The 17507-nt window shown below is 39.5% G+C and overlaps 2 protein-coding genes and 2 non-coding genes across 6 annotated transcripts; 3 read left to right on the top strand and 1 right to left on the bottom strand.

The window, feature by feature from the left end:
- Nucleotides 1-8624: 8624 nt before the first annotated feature.
- LOC147861087 (Translation elongation factor EF1B/ribosomal protein S6 family protein) lies at nucleotides 8625-11376 on the top strand. Of its 2 annotated transcripts, XR_015530145.1 has the most exons (6): nucleotides 8625-8802; nucleotides 8981-9086; nucleotides 10334-10390; nucleotides 10477-10554; nucleotides 10649-11130; nucleotides 11215-11376. XR_015530145.1 is itself a non-coding variant. In XM_087323794.1 (5 exons), the coding sequence occupies exons 1-5, from the start codon at nucleotides 8662-8664 to the stop codon at nucleotides 11026-11028; spliced, it is 762 nt and encodes a 253-aa protein (XP_087179920.1). In that variant the 5' UTR covers nucleotides 8625-8661; the 3' UTR covers nucleotides 11029-11376. The 2 variants fall into 2 exon arrangements, 1 of the variants encoding a protein (XP_087179920.1); XM_087323794.1 differs by having other exon boundaries at nucleotides 10649-11376.
- A 1409-nt stretch (nucleotides 11377-12785) lies between these two features.
- On the bottom strand, nucleotides 12786-16761 carry LOC147861086 (pentatricopeptide repeat-containing protein At3g09040, mitochondrial-like). Of its 2 annotated transcripts, XM_087323714.1 has the most exons (2): nucleotides 16122-16258; nucleotides 12786-15715 (listed from the first exon to the last, which is right to left on the bottom strand). In XM_087323714.1, exon 2 carries the CDS (start codon nucleotides 15661-15663, stop codon nucleotides 13693-13695), a length of 1971 nt encoding a protein of 656 aa, XP_087179840.1. In that variant the 5' UTR covers nucleotides 15664-15715; nucleotides 16122-16258; the 3' UTR covers nucleotides 12786-13692. The 2 variants fall into 2 exon arrangements, with proteins under 2 accessions (XP_087179840.1, XP_087179839.1); XM_087323713.1 differs by having other exon boundaries at nucleotides 12786-16761.
- Nucleotides 16762-16873: 112 nt separating this feature from the next.
- Nucleotides 16874-16945, top strand: TRNAG-UCC (transfer RNA glycine (anticodon UCC)). Its single transcript has one exon. It is a non-coding gene; the product is annotated as a tRNA-Gly (tRNA).
- Nucleotides 16946-17026: 81 nt separating this feature from the next.
- Nucleotides 17027-17111, top strand: TRNAM-CAU (transfer RNA methionine (anticodon CAU)). The gene is given in 2 exon segments: nucleotides 17027-17064; nucleotides 17076-17111. It is a non-coding gene; the product is annotated as a tRNA-Met (tRNA).
- Nucleotides 17112-17507: the final 396 nt, after the last annotated feature.

The following is a 17507-nucleotide window of genomic DNA, read 5'->3' as shown; positions in this document are numbered from 1 at the left end:
AGAAGCCCATGGTGATTGTTTGCTAAATGGGCATTTGTCACGATTTGGAAAGAGCATGGGAGTTCATATTCTAGAAACCAGAGTATTGTTTTTACCTTCATGACGACTCTTGAGTTCTACCCTTTTTTCTATCTACTACTGAATAGGTGGTTATCGTGATTCGTCATACACGATAAAACAAATGTAATTTAAAACACGATCTCAGCTCCATTGTGAACAACACATACTTTGCATGCCGTTTTTTAAAGATACTCTTTGGCCAACCCCAACACGTGGCACGTGTTTTAACTACACTTGTTTCAGAAGCCTGCAATCACCCTAGCGTCAATTCATTCCCTTTTTCTCGATTATATACACTATTTGATCAATTGCATGGTCAATTCATCCCACTTGCTCATCAATTAAACATTATTGTTGAGCAATTGCCTAGTCAATCCATCCCCTTTTCCTCTCTTTTAGAAGGTTGGTCAAGGGCATTTGGAAAAAGACAAAACGTTAAGGGGCATTATTGGATATAAAGACAAAGTTGAGTATTCAAGAGTTTGTTCTTATAAATAAAATGTATGAATGACTACTTAAATGAGATGAATTCATAGCAGCTTGTTGGACAATGCCCCGAAAACTCTCACCTTATTGAAAACTTATTATGACGCATCACAAAGTTGTGTGTATTAAATGTTCGATTGATTCTAAACCATTAGGCATATTTTGCATGTAGGCTATTTTATATTTCTTCATCATCCAATGGGTTAAAAGGCAAGTGGGTAACCTCCATGACTACAATTAGTAATGTGGAAGCCCAAAAAATTCTTCTACATTTTATCCGCCAAATGTTTGACTTGTATGTGGGCTCTCAAGATTATTAATGTGTTCTTTTGTACATCGTGAAGGAAAAAGTAACATGTATGCCTTTCTATCTTCACATTGATAGATTCCAATCACTTGTGTTTTTGTTCCAATTCCAACACCATGATGGTAGCAATTTCTCTACCATATGCCAAATTGTTTCACAATTTCAATAGATTACAACTTTAAAATGGTGATCGATCAACTATTATTTGCCATAATATCCTTAGTATATCGGGTGTCTGATTTTTGTGATAAAAATCTTTAGCTTCTTGCTCTTATGAACAATCAAAAGACAAGCAATTAGTTTGAGGATTTTGACGAGTGTATGAAACTCGATGCCATATTGTGATTACAATCAACTTCATAATTCATAATCTTACATGAAATGGCCATGTCATATTTTTTACTAGTTGCGAATTCTCTCTTATCTTTTGCAAATAACCATTTGGATCTTGTTCTTGTTTAACTCGAGTCCACACTAACAAAGGCGTCATATCGAACTTTATTATTTGTATGTTTACTTGGTTATGATATAACATATTGAGTAACATCTTTCATCTTGCAGTCGATATTGCATGCATAATTTGCACACTCATGCAATGTGGAACATTTAAGGCATAAAAAATGTGTAATCAACATGTATGTACAATAAATGCTCACCACTAGGCCTCTTAAAACCGTATACAAGTCTATATTGAACTAGCTTATCATTGGCATATGCTCATTTTCTTCATCGACAAGATTGTTAAATGTCCAAGCATAATAACGTTGAGTGTGACGACTTTTCAATGGTTTACCAAACTCGCGTCTTAATGGTGATGTTCTTTGTGAGAAACATCAAGCGAACATTGTGTGGCATCATTTCACTATTGATCCTCTTGTGGGCGGGACTAGTGAGAGTAGTTGTTCATTACACTTCCGCTATATCATGCATGCATTAGCCACTAAAGCAAAATCTAATCACCCACTCACACAAATAACAATTGACATAAAACAATGAGAGATTAGATTTAAGTACACTTGATTAAGACTCAAACTGAAGATCAATAAACCACAATTGAAACTGTAGAAATCGTAGAGGCATAAAAGACATCATGTTATGCATTTGAGAACACATACAATGTTGGAGAAATTAAATGTTTGATCCTCAATAAATACATTTTTAACATCAATTCTTGTCTATAGCCTACAGGGTGGAAGTACATATGGGGTAGTAGCATCCTTAAGACTACTTTGAATGGGTTTGAAAATATCCAAAAGCATTTTCTTACAAAGTTTCTCCGAATCAAGAAACAAACATCATATATCCTCCTATTTCTTTAGAAGGGGCCAATTGCCATCAAGATCATGACCATGGAAAGGGTTCTTAAAGGTTCAAAAAAGTGTGTGATATCGACTTCCTTAATTCCCATGTGAAACAATCAATAAGATCCAAAATATGTAGAAAAGCAAATTTTTGTGTTTTGGTTGGATGCAAGCTATGGCAAAATGGTTTGGACAATGGGATGGAATACACTTGCTTCATGATGGATCAATAAATTCCTTTGCGAAGGAGGTATTTTTATAACACCAAATATGAGAAAAATGTGGAGGTTCACACTTCACATATTATACCACATGTGTTGCACAAAAAAAACAACCATATGCTTTGTCGAAAGGAGGAAATTGCTCACAAAAATTCATGTTAGAGTCTGTCCCATCGTCTAACATCTAAATTCATGTTAGAGAATGTCCCATCACATTCGAAACAATGTTGTGCCTTTGATCACATTAGACTATGCTTTCCACACATCTTCAACCAACCCACTCCTTGCACAAATTTCTCTCACAATCACATTGTGCACTCTCAATTGTGATATTCATTAATAAAGTTCTTGAACATTGAATTCATTATGGCACGAAAATGCTACATTCTAGTCTCATGGGTCATATTTGCCCTCTAAAGATAATATTAAAATATATCCATCCACTACCCTACTTCTATGAGGATTGTTTAGTGTATCCTCGAACCATACCATTAGAGGAAAGATGTTCAATAAATACTTAACACATATTGAACCAATTATTTAGAGTTGTGAGCTTACTAATTGGACATCAACCTATTGAATCACAAACTACTATTTATGTCCCATAGGAAGGTGATATTGATAATCACAATCTACCAAGGCCAAATGCTCTACTATGTCTTCATAACATAGGTCATTGTCATCGTAGTCTCAACAACACGGTTTTTGATCTAGGTCTTTCCCACATGCATTCCTCATTAGCTCTAGGTGTTGCATATGTGATGAGCATGAAAGTATCCCCCAACCATAATGTTCAGAATCAAGCTCAACCTAGTCTAGTGTGTGAACACACCCTCGAGAATGTATGAACACTCAAAGGTCAAAAGTCACACCACTACTCTCTACACATTAACTATGTGTCATAGAATCATATTCTATGACACATAACTAATGAGTTTCCACATTCCCCATGACGGATGAGCTTCTGTAGTTAATGAAGAGAAAGGGTGACTATATAAAGCACCCTCCTCCTACTTTGTAATGTGTCGGTTAATATCCTTTGTAATGTACAATCTTCTTGAGTATTTTTATTTCCTATCTATCTTGTGTTTCTCTCCTCTCTCTCTCTCTCTCTCTCTCTCTCTCACACACACACACACACACACAACAAACATCTCTAACTTATTCCGTTGCACAGAATCATCATCGATTCTTAACATGGTATCAGAGCGGTTTGGTAGCTCGATCTAGCCCATCCGCATGTGTTGTGTCTACGTCGATGATTCAAAGAAATCTGGCTCATCGCTATTGTAGTGCCACTACATAGCTCGTGTTCGAAAAAGAAAGAAAAGAAGAAGGAAAACTTCATCGACATAATGAATACTCAAATGGGGAGCGCTCTCCCTAGCGAGAAGTTGGATAGAAACAACTTTGCATCTTGGGAGTACAAGATGCACCAATACGTTGTCGGCCAAGGCTATTAGAGCTATACATCACAGGGGCACAAGAAAATCGACCCGACCCAACAACTCCCGAATACTCAACATGGGAGCAAGCCGCAAGTTGAGTAATGTATTACTTGGCGACATGTGTCCATGACCACATGCTTGGATACATTCGGGAAGCCAAGACGACGAAGGAAGCTTGGGAGAATCTCAAGAAGATATTCGCGACCAATACGACGACACAAAAGCTTAAACTCCGCCAAGAGTTAAACAATATTCAACAAAGAGACATGTCCATCACAAGCTACACCTTGAATATCAAGGAGCTTTGTGATTCACTCGGCTCAATAAGCGTCAATGTGGAGGATGATGAGATGGTGCAAATATGCCTCGGTGGCCTTGCACCATGGTTTGGCACGATGAGGACCGTCGTACTAGCAAGGGAGAATCCTCCATCTTTCTTCGATCTTCAATCCAGGTCGTTGGTTGAAGAAACCCATGTTCGGAAGGCCACATGCTCTACACACATTCGAACAGAGGAAGAGGATGCGGTCGAGCAAGAGGCTGATTCGACCAAGGACGAGGCGGACGAGATTCGACTTACGATGTCGTGAAGATTTTTGGCAATGGTGTGAAAATCACATAAAACGTACGGAATCGAGTGTGATTCATATAAAAAAATAATAGTGAAGATACTAATTTTAAGTAAGTTTAATATCTTAGTACAAAAAGATGGAGGTCTTGAAGAGCTTTCGGATGCACTTTATTAAATAAGAAACAGACATCTAAGTGTCAACTTATGTGGGTAGGAAGTTTGCAAAGACAAAGAGAAAAATAAAATTGTGAGATATCCCACATAGACAGGATAAATAAGGATCTCACTATATATAAGGTAGAGCAAAAGCTATTATCTTTGTGTTTAAGTGTGGAGTATAGAGAGTTCAAGGTGACTTGAACTAAGTTATTGGATGAATGGATGTGGCTTGGCTACTTGTAAAGGTTTTGGCCAACCAAAACCAGTGAGCTGATGACAGAGCCGGTGACGACTGGACGGTAACTAGAATCCGATGACGGCTAGATGGATAAATAAGTAAATATATAGATAAGGAGGGATAGTAAGGATTTCAACCTTGTACCTCTAAATTGAGAGTCAATAAGCTTACCACTAAGCCAACACATTTTCTTGGAATTTTATTTTTATTATTGTAACTTTACATGTAAATTCTCATAAATGAGAGTTAAAATGAGTGACATGGTTATCATGCACCACATGTAATACATGAGCGCAAAATGGCAAACATGCATTTTATGCATGTCTTGTACCCTCACATGCATGAGGGCATCTATAAAAGAGGGGAGGAAAAAGATGAAAGGGCTAATGAAATTTTTTTGGATGATCAAATAAGAGACTTGTAACCCTATTGTTGATGTATCTTCTCTCTCAAATCTAAAATCAAGAGTTAAGTCTTTATTTCAGTATCTCTCTCTCGCCATAACAATCTCTCTCAATCTATCTTAAATACTTTCTCGCTAAAACTAGCGTAAACTTCGAATCCTTCCGGTCCACAACCTCGGCGGTTCCGCCTCACGATCCGCGCGTAGTGACGGATCTTCACGACATACGAAAACAACTCCCAATTTCGGCAACAAGATGGAAGCCATCGAGGAACCTTCAGGAGAAGGGGGAGCTTCTATTCTAGTCTGAGCCGACAAACCTCGATCGAACGCGGATATTGCGGCAAAATTAGCCACCACGAAGAAGAGTGCTGAAAGAAGAAGCGTGAATCGGCTTCCACAAGCTGACAACTCACAAATTATGCCATAACTTCGACTATGAAGACCATGGCAGAATGTTCATGATGAGACATAAAGAAAATTCTATGTCGGTCTCTACTTCGACTAATGCCTCCAATCCGGAAGATGTATGGTTCATTGGCTCTGGTGTTTGGAACCATATGACGTCTCATTAAGAATGGTTCCAAGACTTATGAGAGCTGGATCAACCCGGCTATGTCAAAACCGGAGATGACACCACTCATTCGATTTGGCATGTCGGCAATGTCCCATTCGGGAAAGAAGGTAAACAAACTTGTATAAAAAATGTCTTGCATGTACCCACCATAACGAAGATTTTGGTCTTGGTCGGCCAAATTGTGGAGCAAGGGATGCAAGTTTGATTCAACCAAGGTGGTTGCTTCATCGAGAAGGAATGCCAACTAATTGCTCGTGGTCGAAGGGAAGGCCGAATGTTTATCCTTGAATTGAACAAGGTAAAATCAGCCATGTTTGCAAAGGGCCTCAAAGCCGACACTGACATAGAGCTATGGCATAAAATAATTGGCCATATCAATCTCAACAAACTCAAGGCGGTGCAATCGAAAGGAGTCGTCATTGGACTTCTGACATTCAAAGAGAAAGAGATTGAAGGAGTATGTGGAGCATGCCAATTTGGCAAGCAACATTGGCACCCGTTCCCGAAGGAGAGGAACATGAGCAAAGGCCTATTGGACGTAGTCCACTCGGATGTGTAGGGACCGGCACAAATGGCCACATTTGAAGGATGTCGGTACGATGTTACCTTCATCGACGACTTCTCTAGATTCACATGGATCTTTCCCATGAGGATGAATAGCGAAGTGTTTTCACACTTCCAAAAATTCAAAAGCGGAGTTGAAAAGACAACCAACCACCATGTACGATGTCTTTGGTTAGACGGAGGTAATGAATACTTCTTAGATGCATTCACGACATACCTTCGCCAAGAAGGAATTCGGTGAGAATTCACTTGCCAACACACACCGCAACAGAACAGTGTAACCGGACACAAGAATTGGCACATCCTCGAAGTAGCACGGGCCATGATCAACGAGAAGCATATGCGGAAGCTGCAAATACTATCGTCTACCTCATGAACCGGTGCACAACATCTGGAGTGCATGAGGTCACTCTTCACGAGAAGTATTATGGAAAGAAACTGGATCTATCCCATGTTAGGATAATCAACTCACTTGCATACGTACACATCTCGGACGAGAAGTGGCAAAAGCTAGATCCCAAGTCGGAGAAATGTATCCTCATAGGATAGTCATCGGAGCAAAAAGGGTACAAGTGCTTTAACCCCTCTATTCGGAAGGTTTGTGTAAGTTGAGACGTCATCTTCGACGAATCAACATCATGGTACGAACCAGAGCCAACTCCTCTCGAACCATTTCTAGTCGACCTGAACTTGGGTAACCAAGAGATAGAAGACGAAGATAAACTAAGGCATATGTTCGAAGAAAGTTCAATCAAAACGAGGCTCAGTGGGCCACAAGAGCCCCCGAGCCACCAAATCACATCTCGGCCAAGTCAAAAGATGGACAAAGGGAAGGCCAAAATGCCAGAATATGAAGACAGTCTATTCGACGACAATGAATCAACTAACTCACTCGACAGTGAGCTCGGTGGCTTTGATGTGCCTCTTATGAGGTCGCCTGTAGTTAAGAAAGCACTCACATCGGCAAACGAAAATTTCTATCGCTCCACCCTTGAAAAGAATCATGTTAGCCGATTCAACTACAATGACTATATGGCACATCACTATGCCTTTATGATGAAGGTGGCACCAGTTTGAGAACCAGAAATTTTTTCTGAAGCCACGAAGGATCCACGACGGGTCGAAGTAATGAACGAGGATATACAAGCTCTCTCTAAGAATGAGACATGGGATCTCATCCCCCACTCGCCTCACAAGAAGGAAATCGACTATAGATGGATTTACAAAGTGAAGTATAATGCTGACGACTTTGTCAATCGCTACAAAGCCCAACTCAATGCAAAAGGATACACATAAACACATCTATGAAGAGACCTTTGCCCCGATGGCAAAGATGACGATTGTGCAGACCGTGATTGCACTTGTAGTGGCGAAAGGGTGGCACCTCCATCAAATGGACGTCAAGAACGCCTTTCTTCAAGGTGAATTAGAAGAGGAGGTGTACATGGTACAACCATTCAACTTCGAATCCAACATCCGTCCGAAAGCAATCTACCGATTAAAGAAGCCTCTCTAAAACCTTAAAGTTTGATTGTCATCATCCTATACGTGGATGATTTGGTCATTGACGGAGAAAGTCTGGTCGACATCAACAAGGTCAAGTCCCTCCTCTCCGACAAATTCGAGATGACGGACATGAAGGAGCTCCATTACTTCCTTGTCATCGAGGTAATACAGACTCTGGGCGGCATTATGATCTCTCAACAAGACTACATCCTCAGCTTCTTATACAAGTTGGAGATGATTGACTGCAAATATGTGGCAACACCTCTCGATCGAAACCTCAAACTAGATGCCAACTCCGGCACCATAGAGTGTGAGCTGACTTAGTATTGATAACTAATCGGGAGTCTCATCTACCTCACGATCACTCGACCCGACTTGACATGCTTTCAGTTCCCAGACATCAATGCTCTCCACCATTCTTATCTTTGATTCATCACATGCATACATAGGGCAAATTAGAGGAAAACATCCCGCCCATCTTGCCGGTTGCCTACCTGCCCATATCCGATCGGTCGCCCATCCATCCATCTAGCCAAATGCCCATCTCCGTTCACATGCGTTCACATGTTTTTAGTTCCTAGACATCAATGCTCTCCACCATTCTTATCTTTGATTCATCACATGCATACATAGGGCAAATTAGAGGAAAACATCCCGCCCATCTTGCCACCTGCCTGCCCGTCCATATCTGATCGGCCGCCCATCCATCCATGTGGCCACATGCCCATCCAGTGTAGCCCTTGTGGATATATGTTATGTATCAGTGTATTTGTGTGACCTTCTCTCCTTCTACTCCTCCTTGCTTCTCCTCCAAGCTTCCATGGAAGCTTTGCACTGCCTTCTTCCTGCCACTCCTCGCTTCCTGCACAACCTTCCACGCCCTCTCACCGCCTCTTCATCTCCCTGGAAGAACCCTTCCTTCTCTTCGCTGCACATTCGATCCTCCTATTCTTCTCCTCTGGTTCCCTCCCTCTCTCTCTCTCTCTCTCTCTCTCTCTCATTCAATCTTCTTCTTCTTATTCTCTCGCTCTCTCTGGTTCAAATTTCTTATTTTCTCTCTCGTGTCTCTGTTGTTTCCGACTTTTTTGCATGAATAACTCATTTCCGTTTAGAAACAATTTTCCTCTGTCCTTATTCAGGTCTGTCTTGCCGTACTTGAACCTGAACCTGAACCTGAACCTGAACCACAGCTTTTGAAGAAGAAAGAAAAGGTTGTAGTGCCGGATTTATTCGAGATCGATCGAGGTTCGCTTTGCATAAAGTCTGGTTTATTTCTTAAATTTGGAAGGATCTGCCTTCAAATTTCTTCATTTCTTTCTTGTGTGTTTTGATTGTGAAGTTTTATATAATTTTTGCAATTCCAGTTTTCTGTTTCAATCACTTGAAACTACACTTTCTGGTTTATGCCTTAACTTGAGAGGATCTTGCATTGTTTTCTGACTTATTTTTGGTGTTTTAATTGTTAGCTTCTCAATTGTGTTGAAGAAGAAAAAGAATAACAATAACTTAGAAGTGACTTCATAGGTTGCCAACATCTCTTGGCACATTGGAATCCCGTGTTGATTGGAATGGACTATTCACATTCCAAATGATGAGGCTGGCTGGCCAGGGCCATTCTTTGGCCAAGTTCATATTGTCCTCACAATGTTGTTTTGCCTCATTTCAAGAGTTCCTAGGAATCAAGTAAACATAAAAAAGTGATTCAGTGATACCGTAAGAGAACAATAAAAGAACGCATATGGTGATATTTTTATGTTTTTTATTGCATTTAAGGCTGCTGGCTAGGTCAAATAGTTTGTGGCATTGTCTAATCTTAACTTTTGCCAGCTCTTTCATTGACATGAAGTGCTCATTGCATTGGGTCTAATACAACATGATTTGGAAGGATGACAGCTGCTAAACTGAATTGGCACGGTGTTGTTCATTGATTTCTTGCGCTTTTATATTTTGGTTGCTTTTAATCCTGCTGGGAGAAAGCAAATGGTTTGCAGCATTGTCTACTATTTCCTTCCGCTAGCAGTATTTAAGACTTGTGCATAGTACCTTCGGATGATTTCTTGCTTTTATGTGTGTTTTGATTGCATTTGAGGCTCTGCTGGAAGGAAACAAATGTTTTCTGGTATTGTCTATTCTTTCCATTTGCAAGCCGTGTTTAACAGATTTGGCAGTGGGTCAATCAGTATCTTCCACTGCTTTCTCGAGTTGTGTTTCTGATTGCTTGTTAAGAAACAAATAATTTGCAGTTTTGTCTTATCTTTCTTATTGATGGTTCTTTTAAGAGATTTGAGCACAATATCTTGCTCTGTTTTTTGGCGTTTTTTGTTGTTTTGATTGCATTAAGACTGATGGCAAAGAACAAATGGTTCGCAGTATTTCTAAGCTTTCCTTTGCAAGTTGCAATTAAGCAATTTAGCACATTTGCATAATCTCCATCAGAGACTGTAATATGTATTATCTTACGCTTCCTGTATTTTATTATTCTTTTGCTTCAGAGGAACCAAATGAAGTACTCAAGCTGCTTTTTGAGAGCAAACAAGGTTTTGAAGCAGGTTAGTGTTTTTACTTCAATTATGCTTCTTTTCTACAACCTGGATATGTCTTTGAAATATGAGGCAAACTTTTAAATTTTGGACAGCTCGTCATTATGAGGCAGTATTTCTTGTACATGAAAATCGTGTAGATGAACTTCAGGATGTGATTAAGAAGGTGAAAGGTTAGTTTATCAACAGACAATTTTTTCCCCCTCTTCTTTCCAGACTTTGATTAAGAATCAAGTGTGATTCTCTGTTGTTTCCATGTATTGACAGATTTTGTTAGAGAGAAGAAAGGGAGAATTTGGAGGCTGGATGATTGGGGCATGAGAAAACTAGCATACAAAATTCAAAAAGCAAAAAACGCAAACTACATTTTGATGAACATACAGATACAGGCTCAAGCAATCAATGAGTTCAAAACTCTTCTGGATAAAGATGAAAGGGTAATAAGGCATTTGGTCATAACTCGGGGTAAAGCCATGACCGAGAAGACAGAGGGACCACCTGAGTTTTCCTCTTTGAAGGATGAAGTTAGCGATAGTGATGAAGATTATGAAGAAGGTGACGATGAAGAAGAATATGAAGATGACGAAAATGAAGGTGCTGATGATGAAGCAAATAAGGTGAAAGCGGAATCACTGGCTGAAGTCTAAATGGCCTGGAAATTCTCACAAATTTATGGATAAAGAAAGATGTGCTAGAAAAGAGAATAGAGCTCGCCATCCAACGTGTTTGAATTGAAGAATTGTGACAAGGTAACATTTGATGTCACCATTCATGTTATTGACATTAACACATCATTCCCAAACCAACATGTGAGGAATGATTGTGTAAGGCAGGGATGAGAGTGATACCGATATCTCATAGTATCAATCGCCAGGGATACTCTGGTTGGTAAAGGAGGCAGAGCTCTCTGCAAAGCCAATGTATTTGTGTCTAACTCTATGCTAAGGGCATAATCTATGTTATGAATAGAAAAAATGGAACATCTGTTGCAATGACTCTCAATTCAGGTTGTGCTAATGTTTGCATCTTTGTCTGTATTGTCACAAGCATAGGTCCTCTGTATGGAAAAAACAAGGGTTGATTCCAAATAAAAAATGGAAAAAAGTATGGATTGAATCCCACAAAAAACCCTTTTGTGAACATTGTCATACACCGTAAACCATGCCAAACATTCTATACATTGCCACACAACTCCTCGACCTAGAAGAAGTATGGGTTGAAACGAACTAAAGTAGGGATTGACAGTTGCAAAAATTCCATCCTAAACCATTGAATTATGATCAAGTTTGATGTTAGAAGTGTGTCAAGGTTGAGTAGTTTGAACCATAACTATGTTACATTTGGTGAGAGTGCAGCAAATGAAGGGCAAATGAGTATTGTGTATCATATGTTTTATTTGTAGATATTGGGTGCATTTGTGTTTTAAAAATGTCGAATTTTGTACGTGTAGCACACACAATCACATCTACTTGTGATAGATTCTGACATTCAAGTGACTAATACCTCTTAAATTTTGAGATATCGTAGAATCAGAAACCTCCAATTGATATACATGGTAACTAGTCTTCAGCAATTTTCTCCTGAGGTTTCTTACCTTTTTAGTAAGCTTATTCAAGCAGTAGCTAACTCAAATGGTGGCAATTTACAAACTCATTCCAACGAACAGATATTGACTGACCTTAAGTTGGTCTTGACTTACCTAGTATAGATTGAAAATTGTATCATGCCAATTGAAAGTTCTTCTCGATGTGTATTTTGTGCATTTGAGGTAGATATTGAGGCTCTTTTGAAGACAATTTGATATAAAATAGAGCAAGACAAAACTTCTTCTTGCACATCTATTTGAATTGCATTTCAGAAATGATAAATTCACATTGTTCAGAAGGTTGGCTGCTAAGGATTCAAGAAGCATTGATCCAATTGTACACCAATTCTCTCCTTAGAACATGCTATTTAGCATCTATGAGGGTGGTAAAAGAAACATTGGATATTTTCAAGGATCTGCTACTACAAGCATTCATCCAATTTCACACCAATTGCACTAGAACGATCATCTTGGGATTGAAAAATATATTCGTAAAACCCACTAGAAGAAGATCAATGTGGCAAAGTTAGGATGACCAAAATAGTGAAGTTGTGAAGGCCATTGCGAAGGTGTTTGCTGCTACTTCAAGGTGGGCCATTATGAAGGTGCTCATGGAACAATTCTAGAGAGGATTTAAGCACAAACGAACAAAAAACTAGATATATGGTTTGTGATGATATTGTTTTTAAAATAATGACCTGAGATTCCCACTGAGAAAACCTCCCTATTTCTCTATCATACGTATTTTACTTGGAGAATCCTCCACATATACTGGATTAACCATTGGAACTTACCAAGAACTTAGAAGGCAATCACACATTGTAGAATCACCAAATTACCATAATTCAGTTGCCCCATAGAATTTCATAGCTCACATATAAGTGTTTAATGACGCTCATGAACTTTTAGAAATTCAAAATGCCATCACAACATGACGGTTTCACCACATGGATTCCAAAGGCTACCCAACCTCTCTATTCTCCTTCCCACATTAGTGCGAAAAGTGCTGACAAGTGCTTTAGGTTCCTCAAACTCATAGCTCCCTCATTCATGTAAGAAAATTGGTTTCTTTACTAGCAAACTGCCACCTATTGCCTAATGAAAACCCTGGAGCTCAAGTATCTGCCAACCACAACTCAAATTTCCGTCGAAAATTCCTGTCAAGATCCACCTCCAGTGTAGTGTTTATTACACCCCTTCACTTTTAAAGATACTCTACTAAAACGGAGAAAAAGGGATCTCAGACTGTATTTGGCCATCAATACATGGCTCTCTCCCACTAGTCATATTCTCAAGCAATAATTCAAAGTCTACCGAAGAATTCCGTGGTAGTATCTTTCAAGGCAATCATCGACTATGGAAGATGAAAGAGGAAAAATGTAGGAGTGCAAGCTTGAATATTATGTGTGTTGTGCTTATTCCTCTTTATTAGAGAATCTCTCATTTCCTCACAGTGATTGCATATTAATCACAAATTTACACATAAAATCCATGTCTATACTGCCCCATTCCATATGTAGTTCGTCCCTATGAACCAACAGAACGTCTATCCAAAGTAATTTTGAAACCTTACGATGGGTTTGTCGCATGTCTAGTTCCTTTCCGATGCATCAATGCTTGTCCTAAGCTGTTTGGGGAATTCGATTTGACAAAATATTCGTATATCCATCAGGTGCAATATGTAAACTAAACCCCCTTGCCCCGAAACACCATCACCATATCCTCCCTACATGTCTTTTTCCTTCATACAGATGATTGCCATATGCATGTACCCAGATGCATGTGTGCTATCAAAGGTTATAAAATGGTTAAAGCTATGCTTCCCTAGCATTGTGTTACAATGAGTGTTGCAATGGCTGAGCAAAGATGCCCATCCCACAAGGTTCTGAGCAAAGGGTACAGTTTGAATCAAGTCATCTGCCTCCTTTAAGAACCCTGCCCTCCCAAGGGCATCGACCATAACATTATAGTGATCCATTGTTGGTTGAGCATGATAGAGTTCCCTCATCAAATCCATGTTTTGTGATGCTTCACTCACGAATCCAATTTGACTACAGAAGGAGAAAAGGCTAATAAATGTGACCTCATTTGGTTTAAAACCATCTTGTTGCATGTACATGAAATGGCGAAAAGCCATATCATAATCGCCATTCCAAGCAAATCCTGCAATCATTGCACTCCATGAGACGATATCTCTAGATTCCAAGGTAGAGAACACTTTAAGACCATCCCTTATGCTTCCGCATTTGCTGTACATGTCAATAAGAGCATTTCCAATAAAGAGGTTCGATTCACATCCACTATCTAGTATGAACATGTGAGCTAACTTGCCTTCAATATGTGCTCCTGTAGAAGAACATGCTTGAAGTAGGTTAACAAACATAACACTATCAGGTTTGCTTGCCGGCCTTTCAATCTGTGAGAATAGTTTAAGTGCATCTTGGAATTGGCCATGGTGAACATACCCTCTCATCATCGCATTACATGGCACAAGTTCGTGTTTCACGGACTTGTCGAAGAGCATACACGCATCTTCACAGCATCCATTTTTAGCATATAAATCGATAAGAGCACTTTTCAAGAAGATATCCAACCCAAGATTGTGATGGGTTATGATGAAATGAATGATTTTGCCTTCTTCTAAAGCATAAATGATGCAACATGCCTTTATGATGCTTGAAAATGTGATGCTGTTTGGATCAATATTTTCAGCTTGCATTTTCTCATAAAGACGAAGAGCCTCCCAACCATCACCACTATATACATACCCTGATATGAGTGCATTCCATGTCATAACACTCTTCTTTGGCAGTTTATTGAATACTTCCAAAGCTTTTGAAATACTACCACATTTTGCATACATGTCTATAAGAGTATTGCCAACAAACGGATCTATCCAAAATCCATTCTCGATTACTTGCACATGAAAAGAAATGCATTTCTTCAAGTCATGTATATTAGAACAAGCCTTGAACACACTAAGGAATATAACACTATTAGGATTCTCTCCTGCATATATCATTTTCTGAAACAATGCAATGGCTTTTGACTCACACCCATGTTCGGTATATCCTTCGATCATTGAGCTCCAAGATGCCAAATTTCGTTCAGAAAATTTGCAAAAAGTGCAGTATGCATCATCTATCTTTGCACATTTTACATACAAATTTATTAGAGCTGAGCCAACAAATTCATCTAGTGGACCACCCTCAATAATGAGCATATGGATTAAATACCCATATTGTATCATGTCTGGTTTGCAACATGCTCTCAACACAACCACAAATATAATGGCATTCAAAACGAATCCATGATTTATCATTTGCCCAAACAAAATTAGTGCCTCCTTTTCATACCCATGATCTACATATCCACTGAGCATTGCACTCCATGTCACAATACTATCTTTAGAAAGCCTCTCAAAAACATCCTTTGCATCCATAATACTCCCACACTTGCAATATGTATCAACGAGGGTGGTATTGATCATCACATTTGGGCAAAAAATACTTTCAACAAGGAAGGAATGAATCATCCTACTATAAGTCAAATCCTCCATAGTAGAAGTGGCTTTCAAGATGGAGATGAAAGTGGCATCATTAGGGTGAACTTTACATTGTTGCATATGAATGAAAGTTTGAATAGCTTCATTACTGAGGCCATGGTCAGAAAAAGCTGAAATCATAGCATTCCACATGACTGCATTTCGATCTGGGAATTCATCAAAGACTTTGGAAGCTTCTAGGAGGCTGTGGCAAGCACCATACACATGCATAAGGCTACTCCCCACATACACATCAAGATCCAAATGACATGTGATAATGAGGGTATGAATCATCTTGGCATGGCCTAAACAAGATCCTGTGATCATCTTGCAAGCCTTTAAGATGGAAACAAACGTGAATTTATCTGCTTGGAAGCCCTCTATACGCATCTGATGCAACAAATAAAAGGCCATGTGGGGCTTGTGCCCATCTTTAGCATACCCTGATACCATCACATTCCACGTCACAGTATCTCGTTCTGACATACTCACAAAGATGTTATTAGCATCTTCAAGAAGCCCCCATTTTGAATACAAGGAAACGAGGGTGTTGTTTACGTAGAGATTTGAAATGAAGCCGATTTCGATAATGTGAGAATGAAGGATCTTGCCTTGACTGAAAGATTCTGAAGATGAAGAGGTACCATTGGGGACACAGGTACAAGCCTTGAGTGCTTCTATGAAGACAGATGGAGCTGGTTTCAAGTTGCTTGTTACTTCAGTCACACATCGGAGCATGTTAAGCACAAACTTCCCCCATGTTCCGGAAAGTTCTACGGGCTTCTAGCCTCTTCTTGCCATTTGCCATTGACTTTTGAGAACTACTTTGGGTTTTTGAACCACCCTTTTGACTTTTTTTTAGCAGGATTCTGATCCAGAACACTCTTTGAAATTTCTAGATAAGGTAACTATCATATAGCCTCCATTGACTTTGGATCTTCTTCAACTTTCCTTCAGAAGGTTCTCTAACCTTGGTTCCATTTGATCTAGAGTGTTCTCTAGCCTTGTTCTTTTAGCCTCCTCTGACTTAGGCGACTTCCTTTGACTTCCTCCTCTCTCTCTCTCTCCTATAGAACACTTCCTTGACTTTCTTTAGAATCCCTTGATCTTCTTCTTAACATTTTCTTCTTCCTCCTCCTACTCTTCTTCTTCTTCTTCTTCTTCTTCTTACCATTTCTCACCATCTCTGACTGTCTCCGAGTGCGACATGCACATATTGCTCATGGAGGCTTGCTGAAGCTGCTGGCTATGGCTATGGGTCTGTTGCAGGGGATAGTGTTTTCAGGGGAATTTATAAAAATGGCCTGTCTCTTGACCATCAATCTACTCTTTATATAGATTTAGCTTAAGATTAACATCAAATGCGTTTGTAGTCCAACGGTTAGGATAATTGCCTTCCAAGCAATAGACCCGGGTTCGACTCCCGGCAGACGCAATACTCGATTGCTTTTATAGCGAATTTTTATCCACTTTATAATTGGAATGTTTTGCTGAATCAAGCACTCCTCAACATCAGGGGGTGGTGGCGCAGTTGGCTAGCGCGTAGGTCTCATAGCTCCTGAGGTATCCTGAGGTCGAGAGTTCGAGCCTCTCTCACCCCATCCCGGTTCTGGGCCAACCTTTTTAAAATACCGAGGTTTCCTCTGTTATTTTAAAGGTAAAATAATAAGAGAAGATTGGTGTGGTATAGTGGTTAAGATGATCATGGTAACGTGATTAACGCGTACATTAATTATTAGGGCTTCAGATTGATTCTTCGAAAATGGAGTTCTTTTTAGGCATAAGGGCATTGCATCCATCACCTTCTTCATACTTTCCTTTTGTGGATAAGGCATTATGGGAACAGTATGTGCCGAAAGACTTGCCTCAGTTTTAATTCCCTTTGTCTAGTTTATGACAAAACTATCGAACCACCATAAATATACACATAGTTTTATCTGCCCTCCTATTTTACGGCTAAACCATTGAAATGCCACAAATATATAGATATGATGTTA

The sequence above is a fragment of the Azolla caroliniana genome, unplaced genomic scaffold, assembly GCF_043228905.1.
Source record: "Azolla caroliniana isolate FFs.n. ecotype wild unplaced genomic scaffold, voAzoCaro1.0.p SCAF_8, whole genome shotgun sequence".
Classification (NCBI taxonomy): Eukaryota; Viridiplantae; Streptophyta; class Polypodiopsida; order Salviniales; family Salviniaceae; genus Azolla; species Azolla caroliniana.
This window is presented reverse-complemented; position numbering and strand designations above follow the sequence as displayed.

Coding starts and splice junctions, on each gene's coding strand:
- LOC147861087 (XM_087323794.1), top strand. CDS start 8,662: ATGGAAGCTTTGCACTGCCTTCTTCCTGCCACTCCTCGCTTCCTGCAC. Junction 8,803..8,980: donor CCTCCTATTCTTCTCCTCTG/GTTCCCTCCCTC, acceptor GTCCTTATTCAG/GTCTGTCTTGCCGTACTTGA. Junction 9,087..10,333: donor TTTATTCGAGATCGATCGAG/GTTCGCTTTGCA, acceptor CTTTTGCTTCAG/AGGAACCAAATGAAGTACTC.
- LOC147861086 (XM_087323713.1), bottom strand. CDS start 16,248: ATGCTCCGATGTGTGACTGAAGTAACAAGCAACTTGAAACCAGCTCCA.